This window comes from Petromyzon marinus, chromosome 1, assembly GCF_048934315.1.
Source record: "Petromyzon marinus isolate PM22_M1 ecotype Great Lakes invasive population chromosome 1, UKy_Petmar_22M1.pri1.0, whole genome shotgun sequence".
NCBI lineage: Eukaryota > Metazoa > Chordata > Hyperoartia > Petromyzontiformes > Petromyzontidae > Petromyzon > Petromyzon marinus.
Window position 1 is genome coordinate 23,343,094 of NC_133667.1, and position 27,963 is coordinate 23,371,056.

The 27,963-nt window shown below is 42.2% G+C and overlaps 1 protein-coding gene across 1 annotated transcript; it reads left to right on the forward strand.

Annotated features, from left to right (window-relative positions):
* Positions 1 to 27,963, forward strand: LOC116938253 (hepatic triacylglycerol lipase-like). Its single transcript, XM_032945378.2, has 10 exons — positions 1 to 392; positions 2,355 to 2,560; positions 7,545 to 7,724; positions 11,324 to 11,441; positions 14,002 to 14,235; positions 17,684 to 17,926; positions 21,208 to 21,334; positions 23,914 to 24,138; positions 24,311 to 24,421; positions 25,181 to 27,963. The coding sequence occupies exons 1-10, from the start codon at positions 299 to 301 to the stop codon at positions 25,188 to 25,190; spliced, it is 1,548 nt and encodes a 515-aa protein (XP_032801269.1). The 5' UTR covers positions 1 to 298; the 3' UTR covers positions 25,191 to 27,963.

Consider the following 27,963-nt stretch of genomic DNA (forward strand, 5'->3'; position numbering starts at 1 on the left):
TCCAATGGTAGCGTTGCCCCAAAGCAAGTGCCCCGTACGAATGGGGGTCTGATGATCCTCTCCTCTTGGGGTGGGTGTGTAAAACCACAGTTCTCTGGCCCGGCTGTCAGATGCACTCGTGCTCTCACCCTGCAACATCACGCAAAGCAATCCCCGGAGCGTCACACAGGATATAGTATTGCTTAACTGAAGTCAACACAAGCCATAAGATATACATTGATATACAAAAAAACCCACAATACATTGCAAACGATTCGTTTGAATTTGACTAAATCATCAAAAAGACTACATTTCCAAGATGAACATGAGGACTACTGTGGTGTGTTTATTTTTGTTATGCTTATTAAAGACCGGGACAGCAAACGTGAACAGCAGTGCCTCGGGAATTTCAGGTATGTGTGCATGTTTGTGTCCGTTTTTGAAATTGTCAGGAAATAGTTTAATATACAATGGGAGTACATACGCTAAATACAGTTTTAATTGTGTAAATTAACGTGGAATACTAGTCTTAATATTCTAACTTTGTAGGTAAAGACATTTCAAGGAAAACGATATATATATTTTGCGTCATGTTTTAATAAAAATACGGTATATGTCAAATATAAGAAAATACATCGTATTTATATGATTTATTATGTATTACAGCAATACACAATATATAAATAGCTCGAAAACCAAAGTGTTGCGTAAAATGTAAAGGAAATACAATGCTTGTGTTGTAGTGGCTGCGCCAGTATGCCACATTTTATTTTTAACATTGGCAACATGCTGTGAAAATGTCTTGCGTAGCATTTAATTGCTGTGATAAAGAGGTTTGTGTAGTATTCTAAAGTCAGGTTTTCTGTGATGGTGATAGTTTTTACCCATGGATGATATTTAAAAAACTCACCTGAGTGTACTTCCCGGTAACCATGCTTAATGTTGCAGAAGCCATGAAGGACATCATTGAAAACATGGCTCGGCTCAATTATGACGTACATGCAGTTTTGAGTAATATATGTGACGTGTTTACACGTTAATCCTTTTTTTATAATTGGTGAAACTCTATGACCTGTATTTTAGTGTTCAATGTACAGTGCTTGCAGGATTGCATTTATGGGTTAATTTTATGGTTCAGGCAATTAAGTGTTGCCAAATTCATCTATACCATCATCATGACTAATGTTTGATAAGTGAGTTGCAAAAATAGTAATTTCCATGGAAATATAATATTTTATTTATAAAGTCGATTTCTTGGTCAGTGTGTTAAAATATTTCAGATATCAAAATTAATTGCATTGACATATTTGTTTAAATTCGGACCATGCCTTTGCCCCTAATGAGATACTCATGATGATGGTGAGTACTGTATATTTAATATGATGATGAAAGTTTAAGTAGTTATGGTGATAACAAAGACAATGTTTGTATCACTGTTAGTTATGATGATACTAACTGCTAATTCTAAAACCATGTTTTATTATCTTCTTGGTTCTTTCGGTAAAGTCACGTAGAATGAGAATAAAACAATAAAACAAAATAAGACAATAAAATTTTCACGACGTTTTGGCCACAACACAAGTAGCCTTCTTCAGGTGAGGAGAGACAGGTCTGTACGTAAGTCTATATGTAAGACATACAGACCTGTCTCTCCTCACCTGAAGAAGGCTTCTTGTGTTGTGGCCGAAACGTCGTGAGAATTTTATTGTCTTATTTTGTGTTATTGTTTTATTCTCATTCTACGTGACTTTACTGAAAGAACTAAGAAGATGAATCCTTGCAGTTACGAAAGCTTTCAATCGAAATGTTTTATTATGTTAAAATATTCATAAACCGATTCATGTAATCGTCTGCTGCCATATTTCTTGGTTTATTGTGGTCAATATTACCTTGCACAGGAAATTAATAACATCACTTTGCCAGCCATACGCCTCCACTCAGTTCCCCACAGGATGGCAAGCACAGGCGTGCACCGGTTGGAATAGTAACATGTAAAGGTGGACTGCGTCGAGCCTGTGGTCTGGTTTTACTCATTCTCACGATACAAGCACGGTTTTAAAAATCCTTATAACCTTGAACAAGTCAAGTGTCATTCTCAACCTTCAAAATTAGTTAATTAGATGTGTGGTTAGGGATTGGCACAACCCATCATTCCACAGTGACTAAAATGAGTACTGCTTTGCAGAATGTCAACAGTGGTTGTCATATGAAGACATTGGTCCCTGCCTAAGGGAATTCACTATTTCCAGTACTGGCTCAGGGATGCCACTTCATCAGCCCAACAACATGTGCCATTTGTACATCTCATAGAGCTCCCTCGTCTCAGGCTTTCAATCCTCTCCACCCTTTCCCAATAACCCCCTCTGATGATGCAGGCATCTTGACCAAGCTCTTCCCAGATGCCCCTGCGTTCATGGGCAGCATCATCGGTGTTCCAGCCGAACCGAACACCAACTTTTTTCTGAAGAGAGGAAGTGAGGAGGACGATGGCTGCCTCCTCGTGCTGGAGAACCCTGTGTCCCTTGATGCGTGCGAGTTCAATGCGTCAGCTAAGACCTTCTTCATCATTCACGGGTGGTCGGTGGGTGGCCTCAGATAATTTCTCGACATTTCACTACGATCTTTCCTTAGATCGACCCTCATCCATAGCTGTGTCTGTCAGCGGTAGACTTTGGGTGAATTAGATGCTCTACTGTAGAAGGTAGTTATTTAAAGTAGCTCTGTAGAACTCTCATCCGTGATGATGTGGTGGGGGGGGGGGGTCACTGGGTGTAGAACATATGTGACACTCCTTTAAAGAAAATCCTCCGTGAAAAGGGATTGTGGATAATAGGATTCATTTTCCATGCAACTCCTGTCATTCGTGATACAAAAAAATGTGCATGAAGATGAATATTATAAAATCACTTCTGAGTGACTCTTGTCCGAGTATAAATGTGGATAATAGGATTAATTTTCCACTCCATTTAGACTCAGTTGCTTTTTCAGTTCTTTTACAAGAACGACAAAACCCCAAGATTGTTGGCAGTGGTGGCAGTTATAGGACATCAGGGTATGTGCAACCTTGCAAAAGAAAAACAATAATTATTTTCACGTAAAAAAATCCTTTGATAGTGTATATATGAATAAACCGTATATACAGCCTCAGACATCATAGAACTAAGTTATAGCGTTTACAATTGTGGCATATTTAATCCTTTAGCATGAACAAATAATCAAATTTTAGGAATTTTAATATTAGTTATATTGGTTATGAGGACTGCTTTTAACAGTGGCCAATTCTGGAAAGCTCTTTATAGAAATAATCTGTGATCAGCTCAGACTTTCTAATAATAAAAGAACATAATTTGGCCATGGATAAGATGCGTTCTACTGCACATGTACACGTAGGAGATGAGTTGAACCCCATTATTAATTTCACACATCTCATCATCCTACTGAGATTATTCAAATAAGTACCACTTTGTGGGAACTGAAGAGTGGCCACCCTATAAAGAGCCTGGCCCCTGCCATGTTAATGTGTCATTTTCACTATGGACCCACCTCAGCCACAATGACACAATCTGAATTAAATGCCATACTTCAGTTAAGCTACAACACTTAAAGTATTTCAATAACTGTATTACATTGTGGTTTATACTCTATGAAATTTACTTTTGCATGTAAAGATGAAAGGATCCAAATCCCTCATTTCCTAATTATACCCTTCACTATTCCACTCAATTCCTCCTGTCAAGGGCTGGTGCTGCAGTGATATGCATATTGATAATTGTAACGACCTAATTTTTGGTTGCAAAAAAGTATTTGAAACATCCATCTATAGCTTGATTACAATCCTACAATTTATACCTGTGGTTGGGATAATATCCATCAGTGGTCAAGTTGACGTCTGCAGTGTGACATTGAAATATGCAAGCATTTTGCTAACTCAACCACAGATTCATACATTTGAATATAGCACACACCCACACACACTTTGAGTTATATTTTCTTTTCCAATGTTATGTTTTTATTAAACCACCATGACAGATATTTGTTATGATTGCATGTTTCAATAGAATGTAATTATACAAAAAATGGCGTTACAGTATAATATTGACCAAAAACTTTGTCTTTCCACCAAAAAGTGCTCTTTAACTTATTTAATGTCTTCATCAGTGACAGTACTGCAGCACTACCAACATAATGTAACTATTCATAATAAAGGTTTTTGGGTTAGATCACGTTTATTTATAAATGTGTCGTAACCCTCCACCACCCGACACGGCCAATCAGCAAAAAAAGTGTCACGTTGACAAAAAAGACAAATAATTCACTACTTTAGCCCACCGGTGTGTTGAAGAGTGAATCCACATTTACAGTTTGAGTACGACGTTTCGCTGGTAAATACATCCAGCATCATGTCCGATGATGAGCATCATGCCCGATGATGCTGGATGTATTTACCAGCGAAACGTCGTACTCAAACTGTAAATGTGGATTCACTCTTCAACACACCGGTGGGCTAAAGTAGTGAATTATTTGTCTTTTTTGTCAACGTGACACTTTTTTTTTGCTGATTGGCCGTGTCGGGTGGTGGAGGGTTACGACACATTTATAAATAAACGCGATCTAACCCAAAAACCTTTATTATGAATAATATTGGTCGCGAAAGCCTACATGTTAAACTGATAATGTAACTAACAGAAATAATTACATCTTACTTTAAAGGACTGAAGATGCTGCTAGTAGAGTTGCAGTCACAAGTAATTATGCGTAAACGGTATTAATTTTCCTAACTTTGCCAATTGCATAATACATAACTGTAAAGTGTGCTTGTTATCCACGTGCAATAATTTTCATTTTGGTTTTATAAAAAATAATTAAACGAACAGACCTATTCAAGCATTGATGTGTATTAACTCACGAGATATATTTAGTACACTACATAATTAAACTGCTTAACCGCACATTCATCAGCATGCCCATGGTTAGCACGCTGTGCTCTTACCCTGACATGAATTGCATACCTGGCCATGGCTGAATGATATCTGAACCAGTTCTTGGCTCCCCCATCATAGTGTCAAAGTGACCGGTGTGGTGAATTATGGTCAAATGACACCCACGACCGACACAAATGCTAAAGGGTGGGGGGCTTAATCCAGCAATGGTCTGACAATTGCCTTAAATTAATTGTATTTAATGTGCCAAGATGGTTATATTTCAGTGAGTGTATTTAAGTAGGAAGAAAATATAAGATCTCAAACTGTTATGCAAATAATGTTTAGAGAAGTTCTATTGAACGAACTAAAGGTGACATGAACGCTGTTGCCAGATAAAAAGGGGAAAACCGCTATTATGAACGCTCATTGTTAATGTTTCTGAAAAATGTTCGAAATACAGTACAGTATTATAAAAGACTGCATGGTATGTTGCTATTATTATCCTAATATATTCTCCGTTATTTCATTCGGGTAGAGCCAGTAGAGTGCGTTCGGGTTGACTCAGTAGTGCTTTGTGGAAAAGTCAAGGCTATTTTATGGGAAGACTTGCCCATGCCATATTAATGTAAAATTTCCACAAGTGGATAAGGGATGTATGTATACATGAGTTCCATTCCACGCTCGATTAAGCGGGAAACCACTTTGATTCTACTACATTTATACATCAAGCAAACACATACAAAATGATAATTGGTGCTCCCAGAGCGTCACTGTCTGGAATGTCGCTGTCTCTAGCTGGGTGTCTCTGTGGCAAGAGGGCTGGAATATGTGGATTACAAATCTCAGTTGGGATTCGACTCGGCTCGCAATTTAACTGAGAAATATTACACGGTGATCACTTTGTGGGAAGCCAATCGTTTTGGTTAAAATAATACACTAGCACCTGCCACCAGTGACTTTGGGCTATCAATGGAAGGAAGAACAACCCCATGCTCATCTTCTTGGTTCTTTCGGTAAAGTCACGTAGAAGGGAAATAATAAAAATAAAACATAATAAAATAAAATTCTCACGACGTTTCGGCCACAACACAAGTAGCCTACCTCAGGTGAAGAAACAGAACTGTCGGAGTGCTGTCTTTCCGACAGTTCTGTTTCTTCACCTGAGGAAGGCTACTTGTGTTGTGGTCGAAACGTCGTGAGAATTTTATTATGTTTTATTTTTATTATTTTTTATTTCCCTTCTACGTGACTTTACCGAAAGAACCAAGAAGATGAATCCCTGCAGTCACGAAAGCTTTAAATCGAAACCCCATGTTCATTTGAATAGGAAGATGTGTTGACTCCTTTCGCACCACTATGAGTGCCACCAACATGTGGGGATAGAAATAACTTCTATGTGTACCTGCCAAGCTGCCCATGTTTGTTACTTATGGCAGAGAGCCATTGTTAGGTGCATCTAATTGGATTTATGCACTATGAAATATCTCAGGGTTGGCTGCACCTGACATTAACAGTTCAAAACTTATCCCAGAAACTGTCTTTCCTCTCTGCAATCGCACTTCTCACGAAACATGGGCATAACTATAGTGTGTGATGCTTGTTATCACCGGGTATACATGGTGAGCCATCTATAGATATCCCCAAGAAATTATGGGAATAAATTGTAAAGAAAGCAACATTTTATTTCACAGCCTCTACATGTCTTTCACCAATCTCAAGAAAACGTATTAAATCTTTTAAAAAATCTCCTAGTATACTTTGTCCAACGTAGCTATACTAAAAAGCATCGAGAATAAAGTAAGAGGGTCGATTATAAATCGATTGCATATCTAAACATGCATCATCTTGTATATAAATACATGGTATTGTTTTTTTTTAAATAGAAGACCCTATTGAGATTCGAACCCACATTCCCTGGCTCCAGTGGCTGATGAATAGAGCACTCGACTCACAGCTGGTCGTCCCGTTCATCGTAACGTCCCTTCAGCGTCACTGACATGAGTGACAATTTACAGGGAATCAACAGTGTTCATACAGCCCATAAAGCCCGACTTGAGTTGAATAATAAAAGTATTATTTCAAGCCGTTAGTTAAACCGTGTCGGCCTTGGGCGTATGTTTCCCCCCGCCCCCCCATACTTCACTGCCAAAGTTAGTGCAGGTTGGTGAAGGGTAACGGGACGCTGGACCAGTTCAGATGTCACTTGATACTAATGTTAGCCTTAGCTGAGTCATCAAACTCATTTCGCTGGGTCCATAGCCCAGTGCATTAACCAGTGTGTCACCCACCATTCCACAAGGGCTCGAGATGTGCAGCATGACCTTGTTTTAAGGTTCCCTCTCGCCCTCCTTTAGTGGCGGGCATACAGAAACCCAGGCGGGGGGGAGGGACAATATTATACATTTTAGACAAACTTCAAGCAGATATTAAGCACTCACCCACGACGTGAATGACACATGGCTGAATAAAAAAACACCACTGCAACCATTTCAATCGGCGTGTTGAGCCTTGAGTAAGTACGGGCCAGTACCGGCCCCTGTCAATATGAGTCTGGTGTGTGAGCCCCCCGGGGGGGGGAGGGGGGGCTCGTTTGAAGACCCTTTATCTTGACGGTTCTGTGATCTTCCGCTGTCTGGTCACCAGATGAGCGGCGTGCTGGAGCCGTGGGTGCCCAAGCTGGCCGTGGCGCTCTACAACAACGACCAGAGCGCCAACGTGGTGGTGGTGGAGTGGCTGGGGCGCTCACGGCTTCACTACCCGCTGGCCGTGCAGAACACGCGCGTCGTGGGCAAGGACATCGCCGCCTTCGTCGACTGGCTGCACGTGAGCTACCTGCTGCACGCAGGGAGGGAGGGGGCATGAGTCCACCCACCCGTGGTGTCTCCTGCTGCTGTGTACTTTCACAGAATAACTCGACAGCGATGGAATTGCCGCGGGGGGTAGGGGGGGGTCCTCTTCATTCGGCAAGTTTGAGCCTGGATGGCGCTTGCTTGGATGGGCCGAGCACCGTGCATTCATTTGTTCACGCAACGTGTGACCTCTTGCGACGGCATCCGCACAGACGGCTCTTGCTGCCATACCGCTGTCTCGATCGGGTGATTTGTTTGACCCCACGTGTCAAGGGTGGTGACCCGCCGGAGGGTGGCGCCTGAGGGTCGCGGTCCACTTCGAACGTCAACTCTAGTGCGTAGCAGGTGTTATAGGCTGCTTCGGGGGCAGTGCAGCAACATCCGTTGTTGCACTGTATTCACATGCTGCTGTGTCTATGCTCCGCACACTGACCAGTATGGTGAAGTATGGCCACGTAACCTTCATGACCTGCACAGTGTAGGGTTGGTCCTCATCCAGAAGTGAAATCAACAAAGGACTGTACATGTACTCCACGTGATAATGAGCAATTGGGCTGGCACTTTATTCCCTGTGGTGGAAATTCCACATTCCTATAGTAGGACCCAGTTTCTCCTCCGGACATCCACTGTCGAGTTTCCACAAAATTGCACTAATTTTATTGAACCCATAGGAATGTATAGGCATAGATGTGACATCCACAAGAAACTTGAGACAATATATGAGACAATATGTGAGTTGCACGTAAAAAAGGTGTTCATGGTGATGATTGTATTACTGCAATTAAAACACATCAATTAATGAGTTTATTTTAAAAGACATTACGCATTTTGTCCTCATCAAATTATTGTCACTCAGCCACACTATTGCCAATATCGATGTAAGTAAAGGGATTAGCTCCATAGATGGCTCCTCCAAAAGGGTATCTTACAACAGGCTAGAGTGAGTATAAATTGAGGCCATGCGTAAATCAATCGAGCTATGTCACTCTTAGGGGAGTGCTCAACTCGCCAAACAGTGAGTCATGAGTTCATTCTTGATTTGATGGGTTCATATTCAACAGAAAAGAGCTCGTTGTTTAATCTTTGTTTCAACAGAGGGAATAGTCAGAAACAGTACATGGACAGCCTTGGGTTTTGTGATTAGATAACAACTATAGCGTGCGACAAGACGTCCTCATAGCAGTGAGTTACCATGATTCAGGGTCGCGATTCAATTAAACATCATGATTTTTTTTGTCCAATTTCCGCTGTTGAGTTCGTGGTTTTTTTCTAACAAAAATAATTCCCGTCGCAGTTGTGCAATTTTGTTAACTCCATTCACATAAGGATAACAGCTTGCATTTCGCATATACTGTCATATGCATAAATCACATGACTGATTCTCTCACACACGATTCCGTGCCTTGTTTGACAATCTTTGAGAATCGGTATTAATCGATCGAACTGTGCATCATTACGTGCTTAATAAAGCTTAATAAAATATAATTATGGTACTGGAATCGTGAACGGCTGAGTGGTTACAATTGAGGTTAATATGAGAGTCTGCCTCATCTTGTGTGTGGATTTGGTTTGGCTCTGGTATGACATTGTGTCATTCTTTCACAGCTGTGCAAAGAATAAATCACATTAAAGGTCATAACGTGAAGTTCACGAACCATGCATGTGACTGTGAGAGAACGTGCAGACACTGACTGAGGGTGTCACAACACATTTTCCTGCTGAGCTGACCCGTCATGGCCTTTGCAATGATATGGCACACGGCCACTGTAGTTCTAACTAGTTGCACATTTGTCATTTAAACTTGCAATGCTGGCGACCGCTCTGTAGCATTTGATGAGGGCTACTGGGTGTGTAACGATGCATTAATTCATCATCGATTGCAATCAATGTTTATTTACAGTGGTCGCGCATCACATTGTGCGCGCGACAATATAATTTTTGCTACCTACATGCAGATGAAACGCGAATGCTACAATTGGACAAAATTATTTGGCGATACTACATTGGCAGTGGGACACAAGAACAATTATCAAAAAACTCAACACGTTCGTCAACAACGCTGCGGCCTTCATAGGAAAAATGTTGGGCAATGGCCCTCCTTCATAGCGCATTATGAATGTTACGTAACGTTACATTTAGGGTAAGAGAGTAAACAAAACTGTTGAAGGGACTCGTTAAAAATTGGAAACATTACAATAAAACATTCTAGGTTTGTTTTTTTGTCCGCCTCATAATGCTAGTTGCAATTACTGGGGAAACGTACTCAGATTATAATTGTTGTGGATTTGCTCTCCAACACACCGATGTGCTGTACTAGTAACGAATCGGCATGTGCTGTTAACGTGACAAACCTTACTAATTGGCTGTGTCGGGTGGTGGCGGGTTTAACGACACATTTATATTTACACAATCTAACCCGAAAAAACACCTACGTTATGGATGATATTGGTCGCGAAAGCCTACGTGTTAAACTAATAAAACGATTCATTCTTTAACTGAATCGTAATGCCAAACCATGACTCAACATATCACCAGGGGAGTGATTACACAAATATCAGCTACCGCTACAGATCTCATTTTATGTTGCCATCGACGTGTTTTGAAATTGTGCAAAAAAATCACTATACATAAGCCCTGACGCTTGGCATTTGGAAACTTATTAGAAATGTTTTATTCAGTTATTTATTTCAAAATAGTGTTATCATGGATAGGCATTCACGAATTAATTATCATTTATACATACCTGTATCTGTGTTCAGTGGTCGCTCTTTGCTTCAGTTTGAGGAGGAATATATCAAGCGCAGTTATTCAATGAACCCATCTCTGTACTTTACTTGAGACTGAAATATTCAAGGGGGGGGGGGGGGGTAAGTTTCCACATGAAACTCGAGTAATGCGCTTCTGCAGCTTATGTCATGAATTAAGTAATACTTTTATGGAGAGACTGGCTCCTACCATAGAAATGTGGGATTACTACTCGTTGTCTTGGGGCCACCCAATCGAGATTAGCATCACCCAATTGCTTATTTGAGCATTGGCTGACTTTGACTTCCTTTTGCCACCATAATCAGTGACTCTGAAATTTTGATGAAGAATCAACATTCTTTTATTTTACTCTCTGGTTACAGCGCAATTCCCCATTATATGCTCACTTTTGATGCCAAGTTACAAATAAAGCTGGCAACTTGCTTTGCCATAGATTCCTGCCAATTCACAATAAGCAGTGGAAGCAGAGGCATCAGGGGCCCCATATATATGCTTTTTTCCCATCCTACCCCCTACAAGTTTTATGTTGGATGTCAATGTGACATTCTGATTTGAATTTTACAATGCCACCTATTGCAGGGCCCCTTACAGAGACAATTCTCATCAGCAGTTTGTAATTGTCTCATTGTGAACCTTGACACCTCTAGCTATGTGGTTTTCCCAATGGCAGTGGAGCATTTGTGAAATGTCAAAATGGCCCACTCGTTGACTGAGATGTGATGCTCCGTAGTCTGTACTCATGCTGCCGTGTGTTTGTCTGTGTGTGCGCATGGATTATTTGATCGCCATGCGCTGGCTTTTACACAGAAGCAGACCAACGTGTCGCTGGAGAAAATACACTTCCTAGGGTACAGCCTTGGTGCTCATGTCGCCGGATTTGCTGGCAGCTTCATCACAAGTCCTGGCAAAATCGGCCGAATTACTGGTAAGGCTGTCTGATGATACTCCTGTTTGACACATTGATAAAGGAACCATCTCAATGACCAGCAACTCTTTCTGCACTCTTTTACATGATAACATTTCTGCAGTGGTTGTCTTTTCCTCTTACTCAAGAAAGGCTGAATAAGCATCAAGACTCAATGGAACATTTTATCCATACTTTCAGGGTGGACAAGATGGGAATTACTTTGTGGAAACTCAACACTGGCTAACCTCTTCTTGGTTCTTTCGGTAAAGTCACGTAGACTGAGAATAAAACAATAAAACAAAATAAGACAATAAAATTCTCACGACGTTTCGGCCACAACACAAGTAGCCTTCTTCAGGTGAAGGAACAGAACTGTCGGGACGACAGCGCTTCAGTGCCTGGCTAACCTCTGTATATACTCACCCCTGTCAAAGGAATGTGGCTTATTAATTACTGTTTGGTTAAATACTGAAAACCTACACATCACATAATGTATAAATATTGACACATATTATAGTAATGCAATTTATAACATGGACACGATATTTCATGGCTTTAAAGGACTGTGACTGAGGTGGGGTTGCCAAGCTCAGTGTTGCTCGAAAGTCAGATGTAGCTAGGCATACAAACGTGAGCTATTAACGTTAAATACCACTGACTGCTTTAATTATATGTGCTGCACAGAGCTGTTACTTAGGTTGTCTGAGCTCTAAAGCACCAACATATGCAGCATTAGCAAGGTGCCAGTATAAATCAGTACAGCAATTCGGTTAATTATAATAATTATCAAATCATTATTTGATCTCCACGGAGTCTTGAGTGTTTTTTCTCTGGGCACCCTGGTTTATTCCCATGTATAAAAATCGAAATCCCAAGCAAAATGATGCTTAGGATGAAACTCATTGGGAATTTTCTGAACAAGGTAATACATATCTTGTAAACACAAATATCACTTCATATTTTGCCACACAAACATATGCTGCCACTTAATAACACTTTCCACATGCCAATACTGCGTGAGACCATATATAATTGGTGGTGTTTGTAGTATCAATGCTGTTATAAAAAAAATATGCACAAATAGTTGCTTGCTAACGTAATGTAGATTTGGGGGGTTGGGGAATTGTGTTTCAGCTCTATTCGGTAAAGTCACGTAGGTAAAAAATAAAACAGCAAAAATCACGACGTTTCGGCCACAACACAAGTGGCCTTCATCAGGTGAAGGGGACCGTGCTGTCACGAAGACAGCGTTGGAATAAAGAAAGTCAAGCCAGGTCGCGTCCTTTAAGCTGTGTGGGAGGAAACCACGCGCTTTGACAAAGGAATTAGCCTAAAGTGCTGATGGAACACTTAAAGTGCTGATATAACACTTAACACGGGGGAGGGGGGAGGGGGAAAGGAATTTGACAATGCAAACGTTGTCTTGAAGGGAAATAAGCTGCTGTGAAAGTTTGGTATATCACTACTTGGATAAATATACTGTACCATTGAAATTAGTTTAATGTTTGGTATGATTTAGAACATCTTTCCAATGATTGCTTAATTTGAAACCGTCTTCTCGGTTGAAATTGTGTCTGTGTTTGTAAATCTGAATTGCCTCGTGTACAAATCTCTGATGATAACCTGTGGGTTTGCAAAGGACCTGGGTATCGGAGAACACTATATCGTGATCACCCACAGCGTTGTAACAGTGGTCAGCCACGGCAGAAGAATTCGTTCTGCCGTGTTTCAAATCTGATTTGTGCTCGCGAATTCGGTCAGAGACATGTCGCTTCGTCTCCTTGATATAGCAATCACCACGAGTGCAGCTCAATTTATAAACCCCGGGGTACTGTAAGTCCGGAATGACATCCTTCACGGATGGGATCAGGTCACGGATTTTGTGTACTGCATTGAACTGGACCAGGATCTTGTATTTGTTTAGAATTTTGGAGATCTTTTTAGTAACGCCTGCTATATATGGTAGTGTGATGGTCTTGACCGGAGTATCAAGTGGTTGTTTCTGTATGGAGGGAGAAACAGCTTGGCAGATGGTACGGTCAGAGTATCCGTTCCTCTTGAGGGCCAAATGTACATGTTTTAATTCACTGGTCAGGTGGTGTTGGTCCGAAATGCAATGGGCCCTGTGGTATAACGTTTTGATGAGATAATTATTTTGAGCTGGGTGGTGGGAATCAGGTTTCAAGTAGGAATCTGTGTGGGTGGGTTTCCTGTAGACAGAATGCCCCAATGAGCCATCAGGTCTCCTCTCAAACAGAGAGGAGACCCTTTCGTAAATCGAGGGATACCTGTATGTGTGAATGGTGTAGCTGTCATTTCCATAAATGTTCACATCAATAGATGGTTCAACATTTTCACATATAGCAATGTATTCTTGAGCATATTCCCATGTCTTTGAAGACATCTGGCCAGCTCGCCAGAGTAGCCCAAAATATCCTCAAGAGGGGTCTCCGCAGAGCTCCCTCCAGTGGAGGCCCTCCAGCCAGCAGTTGCGCGAGCAAACAGTTTTAGGGCCGCACATTTGATCTTTTACTTTAACGTGCAGCTTTCGCAACTCCACGCTCTGCACCATCCACAGGCCTGGACCCGGCGGGGCCGGCCTTCGAGGGAATGCTCGACGACGAGCGGCTGTCCCCGAACGACGCGCACTTCGTGGACGCAGTGCACACGTTCACGCGGGGCACCCTGGGGCTCAGCATCGGCATCCAGCAGCCTGTGGCTCACGCCGACTTCTACCCCAACGGAGGCCACTTCCAGCCGGGCTGCGTGTTCACCAACGCCTACAAGAACATCGCCGACCTGGGATTCATGGGTACGCCGGTGCCACCGTGCCTTTGCTTGCTGCATTGCTGTTGTTTTTAAACCAGAATCATTATTTATCATTATGTATTGCATATTTTCAATCTAGGGCTATTGCTATCATTAGCCATGATCCATCCACTGCTGGATGAATCCCTTCCCACACATTTCACATTCCTTCGATAAGGCGAGCCAGTCTGTCCATAGTCCAACCTCCGTTGGCTTTCTACATGCTATCAACCCTGGTAGGGATGATGGGGCTGAGTCAAGACCTGACCAAGATTTCATCTTGCAACCTTCCATTTGTGAGTCAAACTGGTAGCACCACCTAGCTGGAGTGAAAGGTACACACACCTTTTGTTTCTTAAGGTAAAGTAAAGTCGCGTAGTAAAGTCGCGTAGTTACGTGACATTACCGAAAGAACCAAAGAGAATGGATTCCTGCGGTCACGAAAGCTTCAAATCAAGATTGAATGGTACAAATTGCGCATTGTAATAGCAAAAGTAGGCTTGTAATGCTAAATGTGAGACACAGCAACACATTGCATGGGCAATCTGGAATTCAACTATAAACAGTTATTTTTTGTGTCTCCATCTAAAAATAAATAAAAGAGTCAGTGAATCTGCTTATATTGGCTTAACCCAACAGTATTAAGCAGCACTGGTTTAGGAAAAGCAAACTCTGGATCAGTTTTGACATTTCTGGGCCTCTTCATGAGAGAGAGGCTTGTTAAACAAATGCTGCTAGATTACCAGTTGTTATTGCCAAGAACACTCAATGCAAAACTAAGATTGTATCTCAAATTTAATTGAGGCGAAAGTTTAATGTGTTATTTAAAAATGTTTGTCTGACCACTGAGAGTCTCATGATGGTTGCGTAACATACAGTGAGGGAAAAAAGTATTTGATCCCCTGCTGATTTTGTACGTTTGCCCACTGACAAAGAAATGATCAGTCTATAATTTTAATGGTAGCTTTATTTGAAAGTGAGAGACAGAATAACAGCAAAAAAATCTAGAAAAACGCATGTCAAAAATGTTATAAATTGATTTGCATTTTAATGAGGGAAATAAGTATTTGACCCTTTTGCAAAACATAACTTAGTACTTGGTGGCAAAACCCTTGTTGACAATCACAGAGGTCAGACGTTTCTTGTAGTTGGCCACCAGGTTTGCACACATCTCAGGAGGGATTTTGTCCCACTCCTCTTTGCAGATCTTCTCCAAATCATTAAGGTTTCGAGGCTGACGTTTGGCAACTCGAACCTTCAGCTCTCTCCACAGATTTTCTATGGGATTAAGGTCTGGAGACTGGCTAGGCCACTCCAGGACCTTAATGTGCTTCTTCTTGAGCCACTCCTTTGTTGCCTTGGCCGTGTGTTTTGGGTCATTGTCATGCTAGAATACCCATCCACGACCCATTTTCAATGCCCTGGCTGAGGGAAGGAGGTTCTCACCCAAGATTTGACGGTACATGGCCCCGTCCCATGTCCCTTTGATGCGGTGAAGTTGTCCTGTCCCCTTAGCAGAAAAACACCCCCAAAACATAATGTTTCCACCTCCATGTTTGACAGTGGGGATGGTGTTCTTGGGATCATAGGCAGCATTCCTCCTCCTCCTCCAAACACAGCGAGTTGAGTTGATGCCAAAGAGCTCCATTTTGGTCTCATGTGACCACAACACTTTCACCCAGTTGTCCTCTGAATAATTCAGATGTTCATTGGCAAACTTCAGACGGGCATGTATATGTGCTTTCTTAAGCAGGGGGACCTTGCGGGCACTGCAGGATTTCAGTCCTTCACGGCGTAGTGTGTTACCAGTTGTTTTATTGGTAACTATGGTCCCAGCTGCCTTGAGATTATTGACAAAATCCTCCCGTGTAGTTCTGGGCTGATTCCTCACCGTTCTCATGATCATTGCAACTCCACGAGGTGAGATCTTGCATGGAGCCCCAGGCCGAGGGAGATTGACAATTCTTTTGTGTTTCTTCCATTTGCGAATAATCGTACCAACTGTTGTCACCTTCTCACCAAGCTGCTTGGCAATGTTCTTGTAGCCCATTCCAGCCTTGTGTAGGTCTACAATCTTGTCCCTGACATTCTTGGAGAGCTCTTTGGTCTTGGCCATGGTGGAGAGTTTGGAATCTGATTGATTGATTGCTTCTGTGGACAGGTGCCTTTTATACAGGTAACAAGCTGAGATTAGGAGCACTCCCTTTAAGAGTGTGCTCCTAATCTCAGCTCGTTACCTGTATAAAAGACACCTGGGAGCCAGAAATCTTTCTGATTGAGAGGGGGTCAAATACGTATTTCCCTCATTAAAATGCAAATCAACTTATAACATTTTTGACATGCATTTTTTCTGGATTTTGTTGTTGTTATTCTGTCTCTCACTGTTCAAATAAACCTACCATTAAAATTATACACTGATCATTTCTTTGTCAGTGGGCAAACGTACAAAATCAGCAGGGGATCAAATACCTTTTTCCCCACTGTAGCTTTGGGGTTGTATCATCTAACAGCCACGGATTACAACATGTTGTCCCGTTTATCGGATGAAAGCAACAATAAATATCATCAACAACATATTGCCATGTAGTGCATCCTTGAGGAAATCCAAACCGATATTGTTAGCACATTTATAATACACTCTGTGAGGGCACCATTGCCTCATTTGCAGAGGAAGCAGATGCTAGCAGAGCCACACTGTGGGTTCAGTCATTCTGTCTAGGCCATTAACTTTGTGCACATCCTATTTGATTTTTGGGAGAGAGAGCAGTCAAGGAATTAGGTTCGTTCAGAGATTTACTAGGCATTTAAAATAATTACGCGGTGGAAATTTAAATCAACCATGTGACATCATCGCAGAGTGCCACATTGCCACGTTTTCTCTCCATGGACTATAAAGTACCACTTTGTGGAATGTCAATTGTGGGTAGACTGGTCTCTACCATAAGAAAGTGGAATTTACACTACTAGCTCAGGGTCACCACGGAGATACTTTGACTTTTTAGTCACACTTTCGGTTAAACCAACTCCGAGTATACATAGAAATAATATTATTATTGCGGTAAGATTTTACAGAGTTGAAGGTGGTTAGTGTCCCATGATTCCCAAAATATTGTACATATTCTATTTCAATATAGGCCTGCCCATGCTCTACCTTCCATGAATTGTTCTATATAATAAGAACTCAATGTGCATCCATGCGTTTTATGAACTTGTACTTCTTGTGGTTTTTTTTACGGATTTGTGGTTTAAAAGACATATTTACCCTTTTCAGTCGTTGGTTATGCAATTCAATGGTGATGATTCTACGACATTTGAAATCTTTCTTTTCATTGTAATGACCGGCGCTCCGTGAGCTCGATTGTCGTTGTTGCTATCATCACCACTGTAGCTCTAGTGGCGAATCTTTTCAAATTTCCCAACCACGCCCCCCACCCCCCACCCCCCCATCCCAGGCATCGTGGAGACTGTGAAGTGTGAGCACGAACGCTCCATCCACCTGTTCATCGACTCGCTGCTGCACCCCGACCAGCAGAGCGTGGCCTATCGCTGCACCGACATGGGCCGATTTGAGCGCGGCATGTGCCTCAGCTGCGGCGGACACCGCTGCAACCGAATGGGCTACGGTGTGGAGCGCGTGCGGCCCAGGCGCAGCCACAGGCTCTTCCTCCGCACCAGTGCCGTGATGCCGTTCAAGGGTGCGTCCGCTGGGATCTGCTTGGCCGTCCACGTCGGGTGTACTGGGGTCACTCATTTGTGCTTGGGAGGGGAGGAATGTTTTTTTTTCTTTCTATTCATATGAATCTCACAGTTGGCAAGCGAGCTGCGCAGCAATCCACTATTGGCAGAGTAAATTGTAGCCTGGTGCTGTGTTCAAAATGTGCCTCACAGGGAAAGCTGTCACCGGGGGGGGGGGGGGTCTCCTGCTTTGGGGCACCTCAAAATGTACAGCATAGGAGGCATGGTATCAATATTAAGTGATGATGGTGATGCTCACCCACACAGATCTGAGCACTGTTAAAGTGGCATGTCTCAGGAACCTTCAGTTGACAGTACAATTTAGTTTTATAGCTTCTAAATGCATCCCCACATCAGAAATCGCTTTACATGTAAATTGTTACATGCCAAATATTTAATTATAATATTTTTATTGCCTGTCATTTCAATCCAGAATGCCTCGAGGGTTGATAAAATGAGTACCACTCTGTGGATAATCAAGAGTGGTTGTACTAACGAACAACCAGAGGAACGTGGAATTTCCACCACTGCTTTAGGACCACTAATGTGGATGAGCAATGCGCCGTGTTCGTTTGCTCAGTAAGATACTTTGGGTCTGAATTCCCCTGTACCTGGTGTCACCACACCTTTCATCCTACCTCCCCCCTGGAGCCCTTCATCAGGTTGGATACTCACGGATACCTGCGGGTGACCCGCAAAGCTGGTCGTAACTCAGTGGTGTTTACAGATTGTCGTTCCGGGCGCGTGGAGGACACGATGCAATGAACATGACCCGACCTGCACCCAGTGGGCCTTATCTGGTAAAAAAAAAAGTTGAGTAGTTTAGTTAAACGGAGGCAAGCCGTAAAAACGATTGAGCTCCTGCGGGCCACCCGCAGGTAACCTCACCCGATCCAGGGCTCTACTCCCTACCCCACACCCATGGGCAATGGGGAGGGGGAGGAGAGGGCCTGGGAAAGTAACACTTTTAACGCTCTCAGGTAGATTATTGCTCTATAAACAATAAGATCAGAGGTACAGCCGAGGGTATATGTGGGGAAACACTAATACAAATGGTCTAAGGCAATGTCATTGTTATCTCCCAACACTGTACAGTACTACTCTACTGCCTTTGGCTGTTTTTGTTGATTTAATGTTTTTGTATATATAAAGTATAAAAATAAGACAAAGATCCCCCTATAGCGTTAACAGTCCATTAGGGTAAGTGCTGTTCGCGAGCACCTATGAAGACCGGCACGGTACACGAGGGGGTGGGTGGCCAGCATCATGTCTCCCCAGTGGCAATAATTTTTACACACTGCACCAGGTACTCATTTGAGGCTGAGTCGACCTGGGAGAGGCCCATGACCGGTTCAGATAATCGTCACCGGTGTTGGCAGTGAGCGGGAATCAAACTCGGGTCGTCGGGTTCGCAGTGCAGTGAGATAACCGCTACACACACACGCATCCCTTTTCACCATGAAACATGTCCCACAAATATGTACAGCGTCTGGAGATGCGGCTGCGTGTATATGCTCAGTAAATAATACAAGCTCTGCTATACTCATACCACCCCCTGGCAAGCTATCTCTGTTGCGTCTAGGCAGGCAATATTGTTTTTTTTTTATGGCAGCTGCTTAAATAACAATAATATCCACTGTGCATTACAGAAGTGGGCCACATTAATGCAATTACAATAGACTGACTCAAATGAGAGTAAATTGGTACCTAGCTTACTTGTGTGCATCACTCTCTGTGCATTAGCTGGTAATTGGTTGGACGTAATTAGCATTCAAGTCCAAAGTTGTGGTGTCACCCTGCTCAAATGTGGCAACTAACCTTGACTGGCACCCCCTGAGCCACTTGAGAAACTTCCTGAAGTTAATGGCTGGGGACGGGCTTCTGTAGAGAGTGAATGCTGTGGACTTCCCATCATTTTACTCACCACGGAAAGATGATAGGCTGAGTAGAAACCCCGCCTGGGATTTTATAGGGCAAGCCTTTAGAAATGCGAGTTGAGGACTCGAGACCGCAAGATTCATGCCTAGTCCAATGCGAATCATGTATAAGGCAATTAAGTAGTGATGCAGTCACCCACTCAGAAATGTGTGTACTGATCCAAGAATACGTTTTATTTTCTTAGTTTAGTTCTACCTGTACCGTATTCTTTTAAAAAGTTCGTCTCACTTGTAAGGTTTTGTTTGCTCGCTTAACGTGATAAAATTTCGTCAAAAAAAATGATGTCGATCCACCGCCGGATGAAGGATTCCCCTGCATCGTGTCAGCCATGCGGCCGTCTGACCACCTAGGACCCGATAAGATATCGCTCGTCACCGATGTTGACCGTGGCCGGGAATTAAACTCAAGTTCATAATGCAGTGCACTAACCACTGGCCACCAATGTATGATATATAATTTGCATACACTGTACAGTCATTAATATATTGTGTGTCACACAGGAATCAATGCATTTATGATGGTCATAATCAATCAAGAACATGCTTAGTGAATTTAATTTTGTTCTAGACTACGCCGGGGCTGATGGGGTAACACATCGTCATGTTGCGGCTGTGTGCTTCTGCTGCACGTATATACTGTTAAGGATACTGTAACTGCGATGTGAATTGAATGAGGTCACAGTTTATATGGAGCCCTCTTGCCAATAAAACCCTGTAATCCAGTCGCATTTGTTTTACATGCATGACTATGCTGATTTGACCCAGAAGGTCAAAACCGGTCCCGGGTTTGTTTGCTTAAACAAATGCTGCTTGTTAATATTCCTCTGGAAAGCAAAAAAGCTAGACTAAAAAGAGTTGTATTATGGAGATACAGAATTAAATTCTGCGTATATAGTATACAGCACAAGGACATGTATCCTTTGACGTTATATCGTTTGCAAACATCACAGTGTGTTCTCGAGAGTGGACTAAACATTCAATGTTATGCCCCAAAACACAACGATGATTGTACCTACATATTTGCAACTTTGAAAAAATGAATGTTTTATTGAGCTCAGGGTTACAGCAGTTCAACTTGTAACCATTCTGCAATTATATTTTGCAACATTCGTGAAAGAAGAGTAACATTGTCGTAACAAACCGAATTCCTCTTTGTGTTTACTTAAACTGCATATTAGCGCCGAAGAAGCGACTATGTGACTTGCTTTGGAACGCATTGCTAAGAATTGTCAATGTTAGTGTTATAATTCCGACGTGCGAGCTGTCTGCGATAACGTGCGTCGATGTTGTTCCTTGTCTCCCAGTTTATCACTACCAGCTGAAGGTCCACTTGATGGGGCTCACCGAGAAGGTCGAGGAGTTTTTGGAACCGGCGCTGAGCGTCTCGCTCTTTGGCACCAAAGGAGAGGCAAACGACCTCAAAATGTCCACGTACGTTTTTTTGTAAAAAAAAATAAACAAGCGTGCGGTCAGACCGCTCGTGCCACTCGAAGGTCCGGCTCGTTATTATCAGTGTCACGTTTGACCTTCCACGAAGCTCATGGTCCACCCTAAACCGCACCAGCACAAACGATGGCAGATGTGTATACGTGATGATGCACAAGTGGAAAATGTAAAACTCTCCCGTGCGCGACTGTGGTAATCCAGAACAGACCTTACAGCATATAAAGATACAATTACAGATCCACAAATACGAAGGAGACATCCCTGCGATACAACTCCGCTACTCCTGATGCAGTTATCTGGCTTGACCACCTAAATGGGAAATTGTCGTTGTTGTTCTGTATCGACTACATCAGCCGTACGAAAGAAGACTAACGCCTCCTGGTTCTATTCTAAACTTAATCCACGGCGAGTTTAAAGACGATCGCTCAATATTTTTACTGGGTCCTCGACAGAGGCGAAAAGTTGTTTTGCAGTCGATATATTTGCTCATAGTTTCGTGTTATATGCAGGGAAGCAGGTGGGGTGAATCCTGAGCAACCGGAATGTGGAATATTTCACCACCTCTGCAATGAGTACTTGCTTATGTTTATTTTGAACATTGGTACACTTTCACTTTAACTATGAATGTAAAGCCAATATAATGATAATTTAAAGCCCTTTGTCAATACAATATTACCACGATACTAATCCCAGGGATCACTGCTAACAGTAATTGATGTGTTCATTTTTTATAGCATTCACTAATTCGTACATTATTTCACAGGTTTATGCATTCATCATGGGATGTTGCATGCATGACTCTCCTACACCAGTGTAGACTGTAGCAAAATTAACTGATTTAAATAATTGACCGATACCAGAGCTGCATGGGCCTAGTAGCAATAGCAACAGCATATGGCAGGTTCCATTCTGTAGTGAATGGAATATGCCTACGCAAAGGTTACGATGCCTTAATTTCGACATTAATGATCCTCGTGTCACGGTGGCTAATTCAACACAAAAACTCGTCACATCTGAATCTCCCTACTTAAACCGCAGAGGGCAATCGTATCTGTTTTTTTTTTTTACCCTGAGCAAGTGATGGAAATTCCACATTCACATGGTGGTAGCCAGTCTCTCCATAGGGCAACCACTGTTCCTGTTTTTTTTCTTATTCACAGAGTTGTAATCGTGTATTGTGAGTCGAGTTCTCTAACCACAGCACCAGCTAGGCATTCATAAGTAACGTAGTGACTCGCTTTTTTTCCGTTATCAACAACCATGTACTTGCAGGGCATTCTGCAAATGCACGTCTTAGTAGAAGCTTTCATGTGATTGTACAGTGTACATTCTGTGCAAACATGACAAATGCAGCAAAGGAGGACTTTCGATCCTCAAGAGATGTTTTCGTGGGGTTTGGTTGTGTATTTTGTTCACGTTTTTACCATTCAACTTGACCTTGGTCAAATTATTATTTTCATCTTACTCTGTGATCTACTAATACAAATCTGACATGGTATAACGGATACAGCTTCTAGGCCAGTTTTCTTCACTAATTCTCTTAGGGGCGCCACTTTTGCCAATAAGATATCAGTGTGAAGGCCGCCACACATTTGAAACCATTGTCGGCTTTGACAGCATGACGGTGGGGGGGTGTTGTCACGTTGTCGTGTATTGTCGGGGTCCGGACTTAAGGCCACCAGGGGTCTTCGGTGGCCTGCGGGCCTTGCAATGAAGAACACTGTTCGAGGCAGAGAGATTTTAATATTTGTATTAAGCCTGTTTATTTGATGTTAAAGCAGTGATTTCATTGTGTGTGACTATACTGTAGCATTCGACTGGCCCTGATCAAGCAGTGGACTAGATAAAGGACTGTGCATGCACATGACCACATAGTGTTCTTCTGCAGAACAGGACACAGAGCCTAGGTATTGTGGGACCCATTTGTGTGCACTGATCAAGTGGAAAATGAACTGTGAACATTGACTTTTATTGAGCCGCTTTTCAACAGTGCCATATGCCATAAATATTCACGTAACTCACTTTATTTAGGTGTCATTCTTCTCACTTACAATATATTCAGATTTGTTATTGGGATACCTTTTGTAAACGGTATGTATATTTGTATCCGTATCCGAGAGTACTAACAAAGAGCATATGGATACACTGCCAATTTTTTATTTGCCTCCTCCCCCACCCTTACCCCCCCACCCCCCCACCATTCACATCGGATCATCGATCATTCCAGATTCCACTTTCATTTCAAAGCCAGTGTGATGCGTGCTGAGTAGAGTACTACCATAAACTGAGTCAATAACGTAGCTGCTTACGGCTGTACATATCCAGCGAGTGATGATCTCGAGGAAGACGGTGACAATGATGCTGCTGTCACATCACCCACGTTCTCTGTAGTCCATGGGCCAGAGCAGAATCCGGTACTACCTAACGTGCGCAAAACATTAGTCGCGCCGATGTATGTATACGGCGAATAATAGAGAGTCACATGGTAACCCTCTCATTTAAAATGGCTATCACATCGTTCACTGTTATTGACCACACAATTTCTACCGTCTCTGAACCCCCAGGGTAGAGAAGGTCAGTCCGAACCGAACCTACTCATTCCTCGTGACGACGGACGTGGAGGTGGGAGATCTGCTGCAAATCCGCATACGCTGGGACAAGACGAGCACCTGGGGCAGTGTCTGGCAGCAGATGAAAGTTATTCTGCCGTGGGCGCAAGGAAAGGGCAAATACGGGAACCAGCTGCTCTTGCGCAAGATTCGCGTCAAGTCGGGCGAGACGCAGCAGAGGTGAGCGAGCGGCTGACGTGCCAGATCTGGGTTTGATGACTGGTTGCTATGTACAACTTTACTGGTAATTGGAGTTTGAAATCAAACTTCGACCCGACATACCAAAAATGGTTGAGAGCACAGGTTAGTGCTCCTTCCAGACATTGGGCCTCTACCTTTCGTGCATTCACAGGCTTGCGTTCTGCTCGAGCGACTTCAACAAAGTGGAGCTGAGTCCCGAATTGGAGCAGACCTTCCAGAGGTGTCGAGAGGAGTGGGTTCGGCCTCGCCGTCGGCATGCCAGGTGATGAGACAGCTTTCACATCCGTCCATACACAACAACATTGCATGTCCGACTCGCTGAGGACTGCTGTATATGTTAAAATGTTAAATGTGTATCAGTAGGTTACTGGACAAAATTAAGTGTGAGCTGCTTTAAATATGGGAACATGCTTTCCTGTACTACAGAATAAAAGAAATGTATGCCAGTTAAAGAATACATCCCTGTATCTGAGGTCATATTTGTGAACATCTATACAAAGTGACATTTGCACCGTGCACAAATACTCCACGAGGTGTGGGCAGTTCCTTGGTTAGGGTGGACATGTGTTGGTACGATATGCGACATTGTAATGTGCTCGCAAACAGAAGCTGCTTGCACATGTCCCATCAAGTAGATCCCATAACGTGCTGCATTTACATTGTAAGTATACAACGTATATATGTGGGTTTGTTCACATGAATCTGTAATAAACCCACATATATAACTGTAAAGCTTGAATCAGCATTGGTAGGTTGTGAGTTCAAATCCTATTGAGGGTCAACTTCAGGAAAGTCCACTGTATATGTCCTATTGAGAGACTGGCCCCGGCTATGGGAATGTGTGCTTTTACTACTGATCCAGGGCCACAAACAGAGATGAGTGGCCACCCTATTGTTCATATAAACGAGAACGACTTTTTGACTTTGCTCTTTTGACTGTCGGTGTTTAGCCACCCTTGTAGGGGGTGGGGAGAGAAGTCCCCGAATATTGCTTCAACATCTGCTCTTTATTTTCTTTCAGATCTGTCTGAAGGAGAGATTCAATGTCATCCAAGAAAACACGAACTGAGAAGGCTCACGGTGAAGAATGGAGAAAAAATGCACGGAGAGGTCAAGTTGAGTTTAACCCCGCCGGGAGCACAGCACACCTTTTTAAAAGCCACCAAAGACTCGCCAACATCAAAATTAAACTGCATTTTTACTTTGAACCGTACTTCGAAACTACAATACAAACCTGTCATCCATAACCGCTTTGCCCATGGCTAGCATAGCATAGTATTACTGAACGAATGTATATAAACACACACACCTGGAGCCTTAAGTAAGGACAGCCAGATATTAACCAATATGGTTGGTGGGAGGCATGCTGTCTTCTCCATGCATGCTCTTGCAACTATATTGAGTTTGCCTATTCATTTGCAGAATTACATTGTGCCAATGACACGGGAAAAAGGGGGCAGACTCGCTCATGTGAGCTTGCAGAACAAAAGGCAAACATCTTCCAAATGGAATGGCCAAGCCACTTTCAATTTCTAATAATTTAGAGGCAGAATAATTTCAACAAATCATCCCCATGTGGGTGTGCCCACCAGACGAATTGAGCAACCACCTTATTATAAAGAAGGCTGTGCTGTATTTAAATTGACTTGGTAAATTATGTGATGCCCATATTTACAGTGTCGGAAAAATATTAATAACCAATTGCATAAAATAAAACATACGAATCAGATATCGATGAATGAACAGTCTTAACGAATTTGGTGACTTAATTTACAGCAACAAGGACCTGGATTTATCAAATACCTTGATTCATTTATACTGAAATTTATTTTGTTAAATTAATGTTTGATTAATAATTGTGGTACGAAATGCTAAAAATCAGCCAACATAGTTTTAAGCCAAAATGTTAATGTTATTAATTAATACTTCTCCCGGTGCAGTCAAAGTAAATGTGATATAAATGCTATTTAATAACGGACACCACATATTTCAAAGATCCAAAACACATTTGCCGTAGTACAGGATTAGCAATTCCAATTACCGTCCTGATGAGTGGCAGCTGGCATCGCAAACGTGGACAACCAGAATCTGCCCGTCAAACACAGCACTCGATGACGCCTCCTCTCTCCAAGTCAGTATCAACAATTCTACTGGCAATAGAGCATCATGTCCCATGTTAACGCCATTGCACGTTATCATTGGTCTTGCCTCCCGATTGTCTTTGAGCTCCCTTCTTAAGTATAGTGTTGTATTCACCGTAAGAGCTATCTGCCATCCAATTAATTCTTACAACCCGACATTAATTTCTTTCTTAAGATTGTCTTTGTTCACTGTGCTCGAATGCCTTGAAGGCTTCCAAGGGCTACAGACAGTTCATATTCCTATGTCAGTCACTATTGTTCAAGTCCAGTTGGGTGCACATTCCTAATAACGATGTGAAACAATGTACATTAACTGCATGCACTGAATTATGAATGAGAAAATATGGACTGTATCCTTACCTTGACATGGGCAATGCTTGTGCTGGCACGTAACGATATTAAAATAAATGATTTTATCTTCAAAGACTATTAATGGTAATACAATTGTTTGTTTGCAGAAAAAAGTGTATTTAAAAAAAATTGCAACCGTGAACTGATGTTTGCCCAGATAGCGGTGTGGTAGAAGCTTTATGAAATATATGCAAACGTACGCCGTTCGGGTCTTATTGGACTTGCTGTGATGTACCGTGGAACTGCTGCGCTCCTCACTGTGAAGGGGCATTGCCTGCAAATAACAATTAACAGTGCCACCTGCAGCCACATCGCTCATTCGGGAAGTGTGTTATTCACAAGAGTACCATTTGTGCCAAAGTAAAGCATTCACATATAGCCAGCATCTCCTTCGTCTATGAATAGTGAAAGGCAGAATGCTGTCTCTGGTGTAGGTAAATCAGTTTCAAAGACAATGTATATATAATTATCAGAGCATGTTTGTTTGCATGTTCACTACAAGTACGTGTGGTTAATGCAGACTTAATTCCTTGCAAAAGGTTTATATTTGGTGTTTGAACATCTTCACACCTGTTTTATTGCCAGAAAGGGGTAAAACCTATTCTTATTTTTCATAATAGTGACAGGCAATTACATGTTTTTTTTAAAAGACACTCCTGTTACCACACAAACACCGGAGCTCCAAGCACAATGTGTAATGTTACAAATACTATTAAAAAATGCATTGAAAATGTGTCACTCATTTCGCAAAGGCTCCATGAAGATATGTTCTTAGCCAGAAAACATACGATCAAATTATCATGTGTGATTTAATAAACAATGTATTATTTATTTTGTTTCATATTGGGCCTTATTCATGTGCACATTTTTTACCAGCTTGGTTGGTTAGTGAGGCATATCAACAGAGGGGGCATTATCTCGTCTGGTAATCACATTGAATCGATGTGCTCGTCGTTTGGTTAATTGCCCTGTTATTAAAGGTCATCACGTACAATTGCAGTTCCACTGCTCATTTTTAAATACCTTTGCAAATTAGAAAAAAAAAATTCCCATTCTATTAAAGAAAATATTTACAAAATGTGCTCACTTCCAATGTATGTACATCGTAACAATACAATCTGTGCATCAGACTAATGAATCATTTGCATCTTCAGCCTGTTTGCATTTATTTCGTGCAGCTCCTGGAAACAAATGTTACAATATCTGTCAACACATTTCAAAAAACGTCAACATTGTCAGCAGCGTGTATGTAATATTGCACAGTTTTGCTTTCTGGCTTTGTACCAAAATAAAACGGAAAACAAAAACATAA

Coding starts and splice junctions, on each gene's coding strand:
- LOC116938253 (XM_032945378.2), top strand. CDS start 299: ATGAACATGAGGACTACTGTGGTGTGTTTATTTTTGTTATGCTTATTA. Junction 11,442..14,001: donor CAAAATCGGCCGAATTACTG/GTAAGGCTGTCT, acceptor CACCATCCACAG/GCCTGGACCCGGCGGGGCCG. Junction 14,236..17,683: donor CGCCGACCTGGGATTCATGG/GTACGCCGGTGC, acceptor CCCCCATCCCAG/GCATCGTGGAGACTGTGAAG.